Source organism: Aethalodelphis obliquidens, unplaced genomic scaffold (assembly GCF_003676395.1).
Source record: "Aethalodelphis obliquidens isolate GAN/ISIS:26980383/991018 unplaced genomic scaffold, ASM367639v1 scaffold4, whole genome shotgun sequence".
In the NCBI taxonomy this organism is placed as follows: Eukaryota; Metazoa; Chordata; class Mammalia; order Artiodactyla; family Delphinidae; genus Aethalodelphis; species Aethalodelphis obliquidens.
Genome location: NW_020837948.1, coordinates 4,329,564 through 4,346,239, shown reverse-complemented (window position 1 = coordinate 4,346,239; position 16,676 = coordinate 4,329,564). Strand labels below are relative to the sequence as shown.

At 41.7% G+C, this 16,676-nt stretch overlaps 2 protein-coding genes across 5 annotated transcripts in view; one reads left to right on the top strand and one right to left on the bottom strand.

Annotated features, from left to right (window-relative positions):
• Positions 1-6,805, top strand: part of SMAD5 (SMAD family member 5) — a 50,565-nt gene extending 43,760 nt beyond the window's left edge. The window contains exons 6-9 of one of the 4 annotated variants that reach the window (XR_003430774.1): positions 41-297; positions 1,743-3,718; positions 4,052-4,090; positions 6,644-6,805. Coding sequence is in view for 1 of the 4 variants with exons in the window: in XM_027096778.1 (XP_026952579.1) it covers positions 41-297; positions 1,743-1,886 (401 nt within the window). In the remaining 3 variants the exon portion in view is untranslated. Of the gene's footprint in view, positions 1-40; positions 298-1,742 lie in introns of all 4 variants that reach the window. The other 3 variants (XR_003430773.1, XR_003430772.1, XM_027096778.1) reach the window with 3 other exon arrangements.
• An 8,637-nt stretch (positions 6,806-15,442) lies between these two features.
• SMIM32 (small integral membrane protein 32) lies at positions 15,443-16,660 on the bottom strand. Its single transcript, XM_027096793.1, has one exon. The coding sequence runs from the start codon at positions 16,022-16,024 to the stop codon at positions 15,713-15,715; it is 312 nt and encodes a 103-aa protein (XP_026952594.1). The 5' UTR covers positions 16,025-16,660; the 3' UTR covers positions 15,443-15,712.
• Positions 16,661-16,676: the final 16 nt, after the last annotated feature.

The following is a 16,676-nucleotide window of genomic DNA, read 5'->3' as shown; positions in this document are numbered from 1 at the left end:
GCTTTGTTAAGTTTACTCTTGTAATGCCTGTCTTTTTAAGGTGTTCATCTGTACTATGTTGGTGGAGAGGTGTATGCAGAGTGCCTCAGTGACAGCAGCATATTTGTACAGAGTAGGAACTGCAACTTTCATCATGGCTTTCATCCTACCACTGTCTGTAAGATTCCCAGCAGCTGCAGCCTCAAAATTTTTAACAATCAGGAGTTTGCCCAGCTTCTGGCTCAGTCTGTCAACCATGGATTTGAGGCAGTATATGAGCTTACCAAAATGTGTACCATTCGAATGAGTTTTGTCAAGGTGAGTGGGTTGTGACCTGTAGTTTAATTTGAGTCACTGTAAATATGTATATTATATGTCTGTAGGTTATAATTTTAAAAAGTCTTTGTTAAATGAAAGGTAGTAACTATTTTTTACCTGATTTAATAGGTTTTTAAATAAAATTCTTGAATTTATAACTTAAACCACATGATTGGTCTAAGATTTTATTTTATAATCCAGACATTATAAAGTGCTCAGTATTGATATTGATATTGAATAGGGGCTGAGTTTATAAAAGAATTTCAGTTAAAGGCTAAATTGCTAGAAAGCATTTAATATTAAAATTGCTTTTTAAGTTCCTTAGCTTCAGCAGTTTCAATCATTATTGGATCCCATTAGGTTGATGTAAAGAATTCTTTACCATACTAAAATTATTTTCCTTGTTTTAAGCTCTGTTATTAAGGATTTGAAAAGTTCAAAGAACTTTTCAAATTTATCATTTGCTCTTGGCCTAATTTTATTGGTATTCCAAATGATGGTGCATAAGCAAAATTTAGAAAGAATTTTGGTGTTATATTTCAGCAACCTGTCCTGTACCTGCTTGTTCCTTAAGGATTTAGCCAAAGAAGAGCAATTGTCAAATGCTCTGTGTACGTTTTTTTTTTTTTTTGGCCCACAGCCCCACAGCCCAGTGTTTTCTTGCTATAGGCTTTGTTATAGGCCTGTTTATGCAGCAGTTTATCAATAGCCCTGAAGGCATTTCCCTTGCCTTCTATAGAAACATGGCTTTTGCATATTCAATTTAGTCTCCCAATCCACCCTCATCACAGCTGCTTACTTTTCCTGGGCCAGGACTACTGTAAGCAGTAAAGCAGAGAGCTAGTTAAATTCAGGCAAATAGAAGTGGAAAAATTCTGTTTTACTCTTTGGAGTTTTAGGCTAAAGTGGTCCAGCTCAATTCATCCCAGTAATTTCCCATCTTAAAGGATAATGATATGTGACTGCCACTTTAATTACATTTGTATGCATTGATCAGATTTACAACGCCTTATCTGATGTTTAAAAAAAACCCTGAAAATCGAAAACTTTTTGTTTACAAAATCTGATGTGAACTTACATGAGGTTATATTTGAGTTTTATTTATCCCATTAAGAGAGAATCTAGCTCACTGCAGGAATATTAATATTTTAATTATGAGGTATTTTACCATTATTAACTTCCTAAAAGTAATAAAAAAAGAATTCTGAAACATATCTTGTTCCAAGGGTTTCTATTAAGGGATTATATGTTATTATAATGATGCAGCTATTGTGTTGCTTTTAATTTCATGGTGAATGCTAAGATTGGTTTTGTGATAGTTTTTCCTTTAGGTATGTCTGTATATCTCTACTGTTAAAGTTTATTTTTGTTAGTGTGTTGAAATTGGTTTCGACTGGTTGACAATTTAAAACGTGACTTGCCATGTTATCTGTTCATTTTCATAGGGCTGGGGAGCAGAATATCACCGGCAAGATGTTACCAGCACCCCATGTTGGATTGAGATTCATCTTCATGGGCCTCTTCAGTGGCTGGATAAAGTCCTCACTCAGATGGGCTCCCCTCTAAACCCCATTTCTTCTGTTTCATAGTGTAGAAGTATTCTTTTTCAGTTATATTATTAGTGGACTTGTTTTAATTTTAGGGAAAATTTCAGTACAGATACTGTGAGCTTACATGGAAAACAGATATTACAGCTTATTTTTTTTCTACATAATTGTGACCAATACATTTGTTTTTGTGATGAATCAACATCTGTTTGTATTCATGTTCATGTGATTAACTCTCAAAAGTGTTGTGAAAGATGCAAAGTGAGTATTGTGCCCCAGTTCAGAAGTTTGGCATTGATCTTAAACTGGAACATACTTTTGCCTTATTGTCCCAGCAGTTTTTTTATTTGTTAAATTTTTTTGGAAAAGTAATAGATCGCATGATGAAAATTATAACAGTATAAGAAAGTGTTCAATGAGAGTCTTCCGTTCTATTCTTGATTCTCCAGAAGCTGTACTTTTACCAGTTTCTTAGTCCTACCAGCTTTAAAAAAGTGTAATTCATTGTTTTATAAAAGCATATGGTAGGGGCTTAAAGGAAACTATAAAAAAAAAGTCTTTTATTTGAAGGAACACTATGCACTGCTCTAACAGGTAGTGTTCAGTAAAAGCCAAGTGATAGTTTTCTAAGTGACATAAAATTTACATTTAATACAGCTAAATGTTTGTCAGTGTATTGTGACTTCACTCAATATTATCTTTTGTAAAATATTTCCTTTTTTTAAAAAAACTTACTGCAAACAACGGATCTCCAGTATATGTCATTTACTCAAATCTGTCATAAGTACTACTTTATAGCTAGTGACAGTGCATGCACGGCCTTGTTCAGTTGTGTTTGCTGCTTTTGGCCAATGTTGCAAGAACTCTAATTTTGACATGCATTAATCTTTTATTTTGCACTTTGATGGGTGATAGTTTTTAGAGTAACCTTTTGTGAAACACACTCAAGTGACTTGGACTTACATGTTCATCCTTGCTTCCTTGGTACCCCTTTTGTATTAAACACTGCAATTTATAGATTACAGTTATAGGAAGTTATGCTTTTTCTAGCTTTTGTTGTATTTTCAACCTAGATTGTAAGACTGTTATTCTGTAGCTCCAATTGAAGGTGCCTTTTTAATTCCCTGCAGGATGATATTAATGTTGGAAAATCATGTACTTCATCCCATTGCTCTTACTTGTGTCTGTTTCCCCATGCAAGGACCTGTGTCCTGTAGCCATAGGAGCCTCTTCAGTCTGGCCCCAAGGATGAGGCCACCTGTCTGATGCTTAAATGAATTGAGCTAGCTGATTTGAAAACATTCACATATCAAAGAATACAGACTATTCTCTCAGTTACCATGGGTGCTCTTTTTCCATTTTTTTTAGCACCTATGTGGATACCAGTCTCCACAATCCTCAGAGAGGAAAGACATGAAAACTCTAAAATATTCATTTAATCAGTCATGCTTAAGGGCTTTGAGTAAAGGACTCTTAACCTCTTTTTCTAGGGAGCAGTCAGATGGACACTTAGTTATGGCATGAAGAACAAATACATTATTTTGGAAAAAAAAAATCACCTAACTTACCTATTAGAAGAAGCTTATTTTCCAGTGCCTTTTAAAAATATGTGGAGCCATGTCAGTCTTCTGTTTAAAATGTTAGTTTCATTTGACTTTCTACTTTGCCCTTTCTGCTCTTATGAGGAAAAAAATGCATTTTTTGAGTAAAGGAGAATGCAGTTCCTTTTGTTTTCCATAACATTATTTATTGCTTTTATAAAGTGCAGCCAATGGATGGTTTTAGTTCTCTCAGATGAAGTGCCATATGTGTTCCAGCTCACAGTCCTTTGCTAAGTAAAAGGAAACTTTCTGACAGTCACCTGAGCCTTAAACGTAAGTTTTACATGACATGCATTTGCAATCTTCCAGAATTGTGTCAGCCACACGAAAGAGGTTTGTTTGCTTAGTGATAGAACTTAGCTACTTACATCATTCTTCTACTTAACAGGCTCATGGCACAATCTTTGGAACAAATTTGTAGAATAACTACCTAGGTTGACTGGCAGATACATGTAATCAACTTCAGTGGGCTTGAGCTGGTGGAAACTATTGAATTGTTTTATTGATGCTTACAACTGAGTTAATTAAAAATTGTTTTTATTCATGTAACAGCCTTTAGAGTTAGCAAGATTTTATGTGATTGGCTTTCTCTGTGTTTTCTCTAAGGAGCTGTGTCTCGAATGACAGTACTGAAGCAATTAACTGGTAAGAGTTTCATATAGAAGTATAATTAAGCCTGTTGTATTTCCTAAAAGTTGTTAACTCCACATCCCTGAGTTTTATATGAAAACTTCATTCAATCCAGCTGGTCCTATAATTCCTGAGGATGCTCAGTACAGGAATGGATGGGAAATAAAAATTAGCCAGTGAGATTAAAAAAACTAAGTAAAATTCTACCAATGAAAAAAGCACCTCTGAAAGAAACCATTTCATAAAATTACAGTTTTAAGCTTTCATTTAATCTCCAGAATGGTTTATAGTCAAATTTATGAAAACATCATCACAACCAGAAAAATCACATTTTATAGCATGTACAACATTGAAATAAATACATGCCAGCTGAAAAGACAGAGTCTGGGAATAATAAAACTACAGCCAGTTTGGTAAATGCAAAAAGAGGAACAGAATCGAAATTAATCTCAGTAATGTATTAAAGCAACAAAAAGATGCTGACTGGAAAAAATAATTTAAGAGGTGCATTTGACTAACATCTCTACATAATTACCTGGCTTACGTTATGGAATATAAACTAGTAGGCATGTTACTGATCTACTGAAGTGAACGTTTTTTCTTTAGAGAAAATTTAAGGAAGACATCAATCTAAATGTCAAATATATATATCAGACTATAAATCACTTTTTACATTTTCTTGTTATGTAAGTAAACTATCAGTATGATAATAGAATTGTCTGGGTTTCTGAGGTGAAATCCACAGTAAGATTACTGTCAATAGGTAGTTCAATAAGTTATACTTAATAGTATGGAAAGAGGGTGTAGCTATTTTATACTTTTCATAACATTTGAGAGTAAGACATTCTTTTAGGATGTAAAATGATCAGTAAGTATTCAGATTTGGAATCTATTGTTAAGATAAGGACTGGGGCTCACATTATATAACCTTCAGTATTATCTTAGAGTACCTGTGGGAAACAGTTCCCCTGTAATAATGTTCTTTTAAAGGAGAAAGTTTATACAAAAATGAAATCATGCCAGTAGCAGAGAAACTCTAAATTCAACTTTGATAGTACCTGTTTAAGTGTTGTATTTCTATTACAGAGAGCATCTAATATACCATTTTAGTTCCATTTCTTTATACTTTTTCTAGTTGCTTGCTTAATATAACTTTGGATCATTATCATTCTCCTACTTAAAATATATTAATATCTTTTATACTTTCTGAAGAAGGAAAAATCTTTTGATAATTATTAAATTCAGCTTCCGATGGTGATTTAAATTTTGGACCTATTAACTTTTAAGAGGCTCAGAGCTCTTCCTTGTCTTATTAGTTAAATCCTCACTTAATCTCTCTGGTAGGAATTATGAATGTGTGTCCTCATTATACCCATCAGCTAGATAAGCAAGAATCTTTTAAGGTAGTAGATAGCCTGCTGGTTTTAGAAGTGTTTGGTGATTTTTATTGGCAGGAGTTTTCCTAAGTATTGGTTTATGGGCATCTCCTCAGATATTCAGTAGCGCAGCTTTTTGGGTGGTAATCTCAGGTTTGATGCCTGTTTCAACCCCTGGAGAGTAGCATTTTCCTCATTAAAACAGGTGGGACTGGGGAGGTTTCCTTCTCACAGAAGATGCATGTATGGAGAGAGAATTTGAGGCATTTCTTTTATGTAAACAATTCTATTCCATACCTGCTAAACAGAAACTTAGTTAGTTCTTTGTAATTCACTGGATTGAAGTTTAGCATGTCCTAATTACAAGAGGTAAGAGTATTTGTCAAGCCTTTGTTATATTGGATTTTTCATAATAGAAACTTCTCTTCTAAAATGCAGTTATTATGATTGAGGTGTTACCCTAAAATTGGATGATTTACAAAAACCAATGAGAAGGATTTTACATACCAAATTTTTTAAAAAATAAGAGCTTATGCTGTAATATTTGCTGTAGCAATTGCTGTAAAACACATGGTGAGTTGTTTTGTTGAAAAGATCTAGTCTCAGAGCAGGATTCTTCTGTTATTTATGACAGAGTGAAAAAGGTTTGTGTCCAAATAATTCAGTTCTTAAAATTCCTAAATTCGTCATAAACCATTGTCCTTTAAGGATTTATTTGAAGATAACTGTTTTTTAAAAGTTTGAAATTTTGTGTAGAGGTAGATTTTGTTTTACCCCGTTGATAGGTAGTACCTTCTTAATACTAGCTGGTGTTAGCTATAACAAAACTCCAGTGAGGCCAAACAATCCCAAGTAAAGAAGAAGTCTTTTAGAATCAGATTTTCCCTTCTAATACCATTGGAGATGATGTTGCTTTGATTTATTCATAAAGTATTTTAACTGTAGGGACTCTTGGAGATAATAGTTGGGCAAGTGCTTTTCTTTTCAACGTGGTTGGTTAAAGTTGCATTTTGAAAATCACTTATGCTAAAATTGGGTAGGACTGTAATCATGAAAACTGGGTATTTGTGTGTAATCCTGCCCATGTTCTCTTAAAAAGATATTTCATATGCAGATGATAAAGACCAAATCACTGGCTGCACTCTAGGTCTGCTTCTTACTTGTACTTGTTCTTCTTCTGTTTATGTTGTAGAAAATGAAATTCTAGCAACATGCTTCAATTCTGTTATCTTTTTGATACTTATAAAAATGTATTAGGTTTTACTATATTGTGCTTTTCAAAGCCATAACTCTTAAGAACTTTGTTTTTGGATATTGTTTGCTAATACTTTATTTTAATAAATCTCAAAATCTGCTTAATGTGTGTTTTTGTTTGTTTTGGGGGCTATTCTTTTTTGATTTAACATGTTTCATTGAGTGAAGTTATAAAAAAGGATGAGATTATCAGTTGCTGTGACCGGCTGTGTTATCTGTTTGTGCACTAGCGATAGAAATTGAATATACTAGGCCTTTCCACCCAGCATGAGGTTTCCTCAGAAGGATCAGTATGTTTCTATTCTGTTTATAAGAGAGTTGATGTGTTTTTCTTTGTTAGTTTAGTTTTGTTTTGAAAAAGGATTTGAATCTAGAGTCTGGGGTTTTTTAGTTTAACCACTAATTTCCCTTCCCTAGCTCTATCTAAAATTAGAGGTCTTGACCAGATGATTGAGAGACAGAATAGTTGTTAGCAGAGCTGGCTTTGGAGTCTGCTTGCCTGCATTTGAGTCCTGGACCTCAGAGCTTCCTTAACTCTGTGCCCTTAGGCTTAACCACTCTGTGCCTCAGTTTCCTGATCTGTAAAGTAAAAGTCTACTCGTAGGATTTGGGGGAAGTTTAAATAAAGTAATACAAATATAGTACTTAGTGCCCGCCACATCAGAACTCTTTTGTTATTATTATTATCATAACCATCATCTCTTACATTTCTGCTACTTCTTTGAATCAGAGGAATTATTTCTGATGCTACTTGACCTTAGTAGATTAATCCTTGATTACCCACTTTGCGAATTAGCCTTGTTTTTCTTAATTTTCTCCTTTTAAAAGAAGTTCAAAATCACAGATTAGTTTTGTCATCCCCACCAAATGCCTGCCTACTTTTACGACCTTCTGTGTTGTATATACAAGAAGTACAAACTTATTCTAATTAGAAGGGGATGGTGAAAATCCATGTGTCCCCACTAGAAAAACCCAAACTAAATATTTTAACCTGAAAGAATAAATATAAAAGCTCTTATTATTCTCTTTAGACAAAAGGCTTCATCAAAAGAATCCATATCTGCAAATTGCAAATCAGTTTCTTCTTATGCTTTTTTTTTCTTTTTTTTTTTTTATTTCAAGTGTAAGGCGTTTAGTAGCAAGTTCACTGTTTTAGAAGCATACTTTAAAAACATTTGTTCTGGCAAAAGATTTCAGTGAACAGTGAGAGGTGGTGTTGGCTTCTCTCAGATTTAAGATAATTAGTTTTCAAATTGCAATAGCCAAAACAGTTCAGGTGACAGGGATCAATTGTGACAGCGGCTTCAATTTTCTTTTAGACGCGAGAACTCAGTGGCTAATGCTATTCCATATTACAGCAGTTTTGATGCAATTCATATTTTATAAATATTTATAAGAAGGCTATCAGCGGGCTATAAGAAAGTATTTCCCCCTCCCATTTAACATTTTAAATATTACTGTGTTTTTTGTTGTTGAATTTGTAAGCCTATCTTAATAAACTGACTTTTGTAAAAAAAAAAGTCCTGTGTTCTTTCCGTCTAAATCACTTTTTGTGGTTGTATTTTAAAGGGGCTATAGGGAAAATATAAGGAAGAGTTTTTGGCACCTTGCTTAACTATCTCCATCTTAAAGTATGTTGCATGGGGGTGGAAGGAGGATTTAGGTTGGTGGTTAAGATTATTATCAATATTGTTTCAAGTGGACGTGTGTTATAGTTGCTGTGAGGGGTGTTTCGTGAGGCAGTTTTTTGATGTTTGGGATGGATTTTGAAAGCCTTCTTATACTTTTTCTTAATCTCTTACCCCTTTCCTGTCACCTTTTATTTCATTTTAAATAATAGTTTTATCTGAGATAAATGCTGAGAATTTTAATAGTACAGAAAAGTATGAACTAAAAATCCCAAACCAATAGTGAACCACTAAACATCTGTGAATGTATCCTTCTAAACTATTCAGGTAGTCATTCTACATCAGTCCTTTCCTTTCTTTGACAAGAATTTAGCTGATTATGGATGAAGCTATAGCTCCTTTTTTGAAAGGGTTCTAAGAGAAATTGGTTTGGTTCCAAAGTGTTTCTTGAATTCTGTATCCCCAAGAGAGCATTGTCCTCTGAGCTGTCTCTTGTTTTGTTGAATGGCAGACCTTTCCAAAACATATTACATCAAGCTTAGCTCTCCAGATATTTTAATGAGACTGCTGAAGTGACAGAAGGAGCCAATTGGGATTAATCTGGGAAGGAGTTCAGAAAGAAGGAAAATAAGACTTTGGAAAAGAAGGAGAAAGAAAAAAAAGTTTTTCGTTCTCCATAGCATTTATCACCGTCCAACATCCTACATGTTTTATTTCTCTACCCTGTTTATAGACTGTGTCATCTCATGGGAATGTAAGCTGTGGTCAGATATGTGTTCCCACTGCTAGAACAGTTTTTGATATATTGTAAGCAGTCGAATATTTGTTGAATGAATGAGAGTACTGAAACCAGATATGATTTTTTATACTAGAATTTAGCTTTAAATTATGTAATAAGACAATACTTAATTGAATGGATTGGAGCTCAGTACTTTATTAGATCTCTTTATTACCCACCTCATAGGAGAAGAAAGGGGGAAACTCAACTAAGAACATTCATATTTATTCTTTCTCTTTGAGCTTTTGGACCTTTGCCCCAAAGTTATCAGGCTCCTGGATTGTTGCTTAGAGAACCTACAAAATTAACAGGCAACTTGGAGCTTTAACCTGTTGACATTTAATATTTTCCCAGAGAATCAAAAGGGCACAGTTTCCTTGATGTATTTGACAAGAGAAAATAACAACAACAACAAAAAAAGTGTGCTTTTTAGTTCATGGCTTACAGGGGCAGGGGCGGCAGTGTTAAGAACCCTGTAGTTAGATTTTAGTGCCCTGGTTTAGATTCCATAATATCACCCCCAACTGTTGTGCCTGAGGGTCAGGCCTTTAATTGCATTCAGGTGGGGCACCCTATGCAGTGCCTTTGAGAAACAGAACAGTGACCTGTGTTTGTACTTCAGAATAAAAGATTAATTTTGCTAAAGAGAGTGCGTGTGTGATTGTGGGGGGAGAGAAAGCAGAGGAGGGTTTGAAGGGCTATGCAGACATTAGTTAAGATTAATGGTAAACATCCCTTGGTTGTCTTTTCTTTACATAAAATTCTGTGAATTTTACAGAATTTGTTTAGGCCAAGTTAGTGATGGCAGTGAAGATGAAGATGATGAATGCAAGCACAAACTCGTTATGTATGAACAGGGAGCCTGCAAAGATGATCTTCATATGAAAAGAAAGGTGCTGTCCTTTTACTGTCTGTTTAATAAACTCCTAGACGTTTACCATACCCATTTTCTCTCCTTAATCGTTGAACACCTCTGTCCAGCTGCATACCACATTTCCCAGCCTCCCTTTCAGCTGTGGCCAGTCATGCGACTAAGCTATGACCATTGGCATAATAGCAGAAATGATACGTGTCGTTTTGGCGTAATGCTCCACAGAGGAGCCCTCTTGCTTTTTCCCCCCTTCCCTGTGGCTAGAATGCAGATAGGATGGCAGGAACTGGAGTAGCCACCCCAAGGTGGACACGGGAGCCAAGGGACGAGGGTGACAGAGTTGTGCTACTCTTGGAAGGTTATGTGGAAAAGAAACTTGGAGGTGGGGAGTGCACTTTGTTGTAACAGTCAGGCTGTAACCTGGTGAGTCCTTACTTGCTTCTTCACTTACTCTCACCAGACCTTTATTGCGTGCTTACTGCAAGTCAGGCTCCAGGCTCGGCAGCAGAGCTGTCGCAGGGAGTCATTCCTGCCCTCATGGAAAGCGAAACTATAACATAGTTTAGTGGTTTCAGTCTCTATCTAGTTAGGGTTATTTGATCAATTTTGGAGGGTGGAGGAGGGGCAGAAATGGAGAATCAAGGAGACTTTAAAAAACAGGCTCTACTCCTGTTTTTCCAAATATCTGGATTTTTTTCTGGTCCTACGTGAGCAGTATCAGGTTGTTTGTTCATTTGTTTAATATTTGAGGGCCTATTAGATGTCAGGCTGAGGAAAAACTGAATAAAACAAAAATACTTTCTCTCAAGCATCTTCATTCCGGCTGATGGAGACAAAATAAGACAAAAAATATATAGGGTAGTGGTAAGTTCTAAGGAGAAAAAGTAGGAAAGGAAGATTTGAAATGTCAGGGGTGGGAGAAGGAAGGTGGTTGAAGGTTTAGATCCAGAAACCAGAGACGGTCTCATTGAGAAGGAAATCTCTGATCAAAGTCCAAGAAGAGGTGAGGGAGTCAGTATGTGAAGTAGTGATTTAGTTGATTCTTAGTCAAGGCAATTCAGAAAGCATATGAATGACATGGTAAAGAACTCAGCTTCCCTGCAGGAAAAGGAGTAATTCAAGCAGAAATAGCTAAAGGTACAGACTTTTAAATTGCACATTCTTTAGTCTCTGCAGGATACAATAATAACTGAAGTGTTACATAGAAGGAGACAAGAAATGTCAGTTGCTAACAACTTGGTGGATTACTACCTCCAGGAAACAGGCCAGTTGGAGGCCCGATCAATGAGGAGCGTTCAACTCAATATTTCATCTGATGCAAGTTTAGCTTAAGGCAGCAAATCAAAGGTGAAGTGTTGGGATGAAGAACCCACAGGCAAGAGTTTACCTTAACCTCTAGCTGTCTTTCCATTATATTCCAGTCAACAAATACTTATTCAGTGTCTGTTTTGTGCTTAACGCTATGCTGGGCCTTAGGAAAGCAGCAGTGAGCAGAGCAGGCACATGCTGTCCCTGACCTCCTACAGCTTACACGGCAGTAGAGGGGAGACATTAGGCCACGAACTACCACACAGTTACTTGATGGCTGCAGTAAGGGACCTGATCGGTGTCTGTGAATGAATGTAACTGACCTCCTCTGAGAACTCAGGCAGATCCATTTTGAGGAAGAGATATTGAGACCTGAGGGATGAGGAGGCATTAGCTGGATGAAGGAAGGGGGACAAGCAGCTTAGGCAGAGAGGCTTTAGGGATCAACAGGCCACTGTGTCTTGAGCCTGGAGTGCAAGAGGAGTGTGAGAGGATGAGGCTGGAGAGGTTGGTGGGGGCCAGAGGATGCTGCATCTTGTAGGCCAAGGTTAGAGTTTTGTTTTAAATCCTGAGAACAAGGAGAAGCCACTGGAGTGTAAGCTGGGGCTGGAGGCAGATACTGGGATCGGATGCGTGCTTTGGAGAGAGGCAGAAGTGAATGCTGGGCTTTGAATTCAGGTCACGTTGGTGGAGATGGAGGGGAGTAGATGGAGCAGAGTGGTGTCTAGGATGGACTGCACATGGGAAGATGAAGAAGAGTTCGGGGTCAGGATGACCACCATGTGCTTTTTACTTTGGGCAACCAGATGATGGCTCAGTTTACTGAGATGGAGAAGACTGGAGGAAGGTCTAATTTATATGGAAAGGTGATGAATTTTAGTCACTGAGGGAAAGCAGTTGCTATTTTTGCTGCTGCAAACACTTCTGAAATGGTCACCCTGATGGCGAATAATAAGGATAGCTCACATTCGAGCACTTACCACATGTCAAACATGAGCTGAACGCCTTACCTCCAATGTCTCCCACAATGGTGAAAACCCCGTGAGCCAGGTACTGTTATTGTCTCCATTTTACAGATGAGGAAGCAGGTTTTCGGAAATCGAGAAGCATGAGCATGGCATGGAGTGGATGGCCAAGGTCAGGTTACCGGGCTCCAGGACTCTGGCTCTTGGTCTCTACATTATGCTGCTTCTCCTGGTTCCTGGCATCTTTAACCACTTCCCTAATTTCCACCCTACCCACCCTCTCACCCCCCATCAGAAATGTCTTCTCAACCCTCTCTCCTGCCCCAGTGACTGGTTATGGAAGAGCAGCCCAAAAATGTATGTCATAGGTCCTATTCCTCAATTTAGCTTGCAGGCCCAGCCCTTCCAAGGTAATTCCAAGATATCATGGGCTTGGTGGAAGAACAAAGGGCAGGAGGATGTGTGTGCATAGATCGACCTTCCTGATACCCATCTAAATGTCCAGTTACCACGTTATAGTCCACTTACCCTGCATATCAGCAGAAGACAGACATGAACTCAGCTACATCCTTTCCAGAGGAGAATCTGGGTCTAGGTCCCACATGACAAAGGACCCATTACTGCTCAACTAGTCTAACACTAGCCTAGAGATGAGAATGAAATTATTTAGGGTCACAGCCCTGGCAAAAAGCAGAACTCTAGTCCAGTTCTTCATACAGACCCTGCTTGGTTTCTAGATTCCAGATCTACACGGCGCAATTCCTTAGGAATTTCTTCCAGAAGTACCTGTTCATTTGAAGTGGGCAAACCTTTGGCTGAGGTGGCTAAGACCACTGAAACCCTGTAGAGACATCAGAAAGATGGTTTCCAAGTTATCTCCATCTTAGCATTTTTTAGCTTTAACCTCTTGCTGCCTTGGGACAGTGTTGTATTACGGGATCCCAAGAACCTCCTGGATCACTCTGGCTTCAACTGGTTCTGGTCCAGGAACTTCAGATGACCTCTAAGCCAGAAGTCCACTGATAATCCCCCCCCACCCCCGCATTTTTTTGTGGTCACAGTAGAGCTGTGGTGAGAGCACATCCTGTTTGTGGGTCAGCTTCTCCCTTCGGCAGTGCTGCCTCAAGCCTAAGGCTCAGTTACAATAGCAGCTAATATTTGAGTGCTAGCATGTTACACTGATTATATCATTTGACATTCAACCCTGTAGAGCTAGGTGATATAATACTCATTTCACAGATAAGGAAACAGGCTAGGATAGATTAAGTAATTTGCACAGGTCACACAACCAGTGAGCAGTGGAGCTGGGGTTTAAAGCCAGACAGACTCCAGAGCTTGTGCTTCTGACCACTCTGCATACTGCCTTGAGATCTATCCATGGGGAGATGTGGAGGCGGAATACGCTATCTCTACATTAGTCTCTTACCCCTCACAGACCCCAGACTAAAGCTGGAGGTTCCCGCATATCAGCAGTGTGTGATTTCATTATGCCAGCCAGGGCTCTCATACCTCCTTAAAATTTATTCCATTTTGTCTTCTCTGCAACCAAGGGTCACATGGATTAGCTGAGTTACCATTACTATAGGCTAGAAAGGTTTAGCTACATTTCCAAAAACCAAACTGTTCTGTGAGGTTATCATAGAATTAGCTCCATTAGGGCTTGGTTGGTGTTAGCTCTCCAAGACATGGGTAATCAAGCCCAAGATGAACTGTCAGCTGCTCAACTCTGCTGCTTCATGGGATAGGAGCAGGAGGGGATCTTGGGCACTGGCTGAGGAGGAGTGGTGGTGAGGAGCCCTAGCCTGAGACTGGAGCCGTAGCAAGTCTTTTCCCAGCCTCAGCTGGGGTCCTTAGATGGGTTTCAGTGTCAACCCTCACAAAAAGTTTGTAGCACTGTGTGCCTGTATGCATTTTGCCTGACAGGCGTCCTTAGTATTCTTCAGATTCTCAAAATCGGAGTGATCCCTAAATGGTTTAAAACTACTCGATTAGATAATCTACCAAATCTCCTTTAAGTCAAACATTCTCTAAGCTCCGGTGTCCTAATGAGCCAGGTGACTCCTGAAACTTTTAAACCACCGTAAAGAATTCTCCCTAGAATTAGATTAACTTTGAAAATGGTCAAGGTTATCACAATTCTTTCTATTCCCTCTCAGGTTCTTTGAAATCTGCTCCTCCAAGCTGGGCTTATTCATCCATTGCTTTCCTGCTGTGTTTTCCAGAGCTGGCCTCCCTGTCTACCTTGGGCAGAAGTGCTGAGCAGCTGCCCCCATTGCCTGACCCTCAGGCCCTTCCTTCACCAGGTGGTTCTGGTCCAGAAAAGGCTCCTGGAAGGGCTCAGGCCCAGAGAGGCTCTGAGAGCGACGGAGTGGATGCCAGGTGGGAGGAACCACCCCACAGGGAAGGTCTCCATGGAGCCCTATTAGAGGGAATTTTTTTTTTTTTCAGCAGATGAGGCAGCAATTCCTCTTTGAGACCCACTCGGAAGACACTTGCCAGAGCAAGTAACTGACCCTGGGGAAAGGTGGAGCTGGAGAGGAGCAAGCATCATTAAAACTGACCTGGGCCACAGGGAGGTGGGAGGCGCGCTGCGCTTGGGTCTCAGCCTCAGCTCAGGATCGCCCTGCCCTTTATCCCCCTTTCCCAAGTGGCGCAACCAATGACCAGAGCGTCGTCAGCACTGGGTCTAATTCGGTGAGGTTTTATTGTAGAAATGCGGCCTCTGGAGATGGAGGACACTATTTCCTGACCACAGGGTGCTGCAGGTGGGACCCTGCGCCTCTAGACCGGCTTCCCCTTTGCGCGTGCGGGCAGAGAAACTGGGTCCTCAGACCCGGGCGGGACCCATTGAAACTCGAGTCCCCTCCTTCCCCAGGGGACGAAGCTTCCGAGAGCCATCATTCCCAAGTCCGGCTGAGTTCACACTCAGATCCTAGTGGGACTCTCGGTGCAAAGAATGGGAGAGGTGGTAATAGCCGTAAGAAGACGGCTGCAGGGCCGGGGACTCCGGACAGGCAGCTCCGGGCTGGCTGCGCGCTCGGGTAGTTGCACGCTCACAGCGCCTGCCCCTTGGGTATGCAAAGTAGGGAAGTCAGCGGGCGGCGAGAAAGGCTCCCTTGTACGGGCAGGAGCGCCGTCTTGCAGGAAGGCACCCCCTGCCCGCCCCCCCACCCCTTCAGCTGGGCCCGCTGTCCAGGGAAGAGAGAGTCCTCCAGGGAAGACAGAGTCCTCCAGGGAAGCAGAACCTTAGTTCCCTGCGGCCACGAGGATCGGGACCTTCTACAGCCTCCTAACGCCTCCTACTCCCTTGACGCCCAGGGTGCTGCTCGAGGGCGGGAAGGGTGTTGGGGTCAGGGCGCAGTGTTCCCAGGGGCGTCAGATGCACCCTGCCTGGCTCACACCGGCTGCTGGTGGCGAGACCGGCACCGGGCGCCTGCCGGCGTGGCTGGCTCCGCCGCTACACCGGCCGCATCTTCCAGGGCGCGCGGGCGTCCCGCAGCGAGCGGTCGTGGGGCAGCGCGGCGAAGGCCGAGTGGCGCAGCTGGCAGCCGATGAAGAGGACGACGAGCGCCACGGAGAGCAGCAGCAGGAAAAAGAGCAGCAGGTAGGTAGGCAGGTCGGGCTTGGCGGCCGCGCCGTCCCGCATCCCGCGCGCGGTAGCTAGCTCCAGCGGCAAAGCGCCCTCCGCCTTGACCGTGGTTGCCAGGGCCAGCGCGCCGCCTACCGCCGCTTCGGGGCCGCCCGTGGCGTTGAACACGTCGCCGTACATGGCCCGCGGGGCCGCCGACCCCGGCCCGACCGCCTCACTTCGCTTTGCGCCGCCCGGCGCCGCCCCGCGCTTCCATGGCGTGCCCTGCTCTTCCCGCTACGGGTGACTGACCGTGAGCCAGGTGCCTGCGGGGTCGCCGGAACCGCGGAGCCCCCGGGCCGCCGCCGCTCCGTAGCCAGCCGCGCTCAGCTGCCCTCCCCGTGGGGTGGTGGACCCCACGGTTCGGAACTGGACGGCTCGGCGCCCGCGACCCCCGGACTTTTCGGGTTTCTCGCCGTCGCAACCCGCGGTCCCGAATCAGCGACCCGGGTTTACGGCCGCCCTCTCAGCTCGGACCCCAGCTCCGGTGAGCTCCGGGCTCCGGGGCGCCCCTGGGCTACAGCGGCGGCGAAAGCTGAGTGGTGAGTGTGGCCGCAGCTCGGGATCCCTGCTGGGCGCCGCCAGAAGCCGAGTGCACAGAGGGCGCAGACAGGGAGTCCTCCGCGTCCTCCCGCGCTGCCGCCGCTGAGTCTCAGAGCAATTCTGCAGCCTCGAGTCCCTGTTGAGATGCCGGGTGTGCGGAGAACCTGTCCCCGCTGGCTTCGGCTGCTGCGCTCCTGTCTCGAGCTGGAGACTGAGCTCTGAGGCGGCCCGCGCGCTCAGGTCCAGGGCG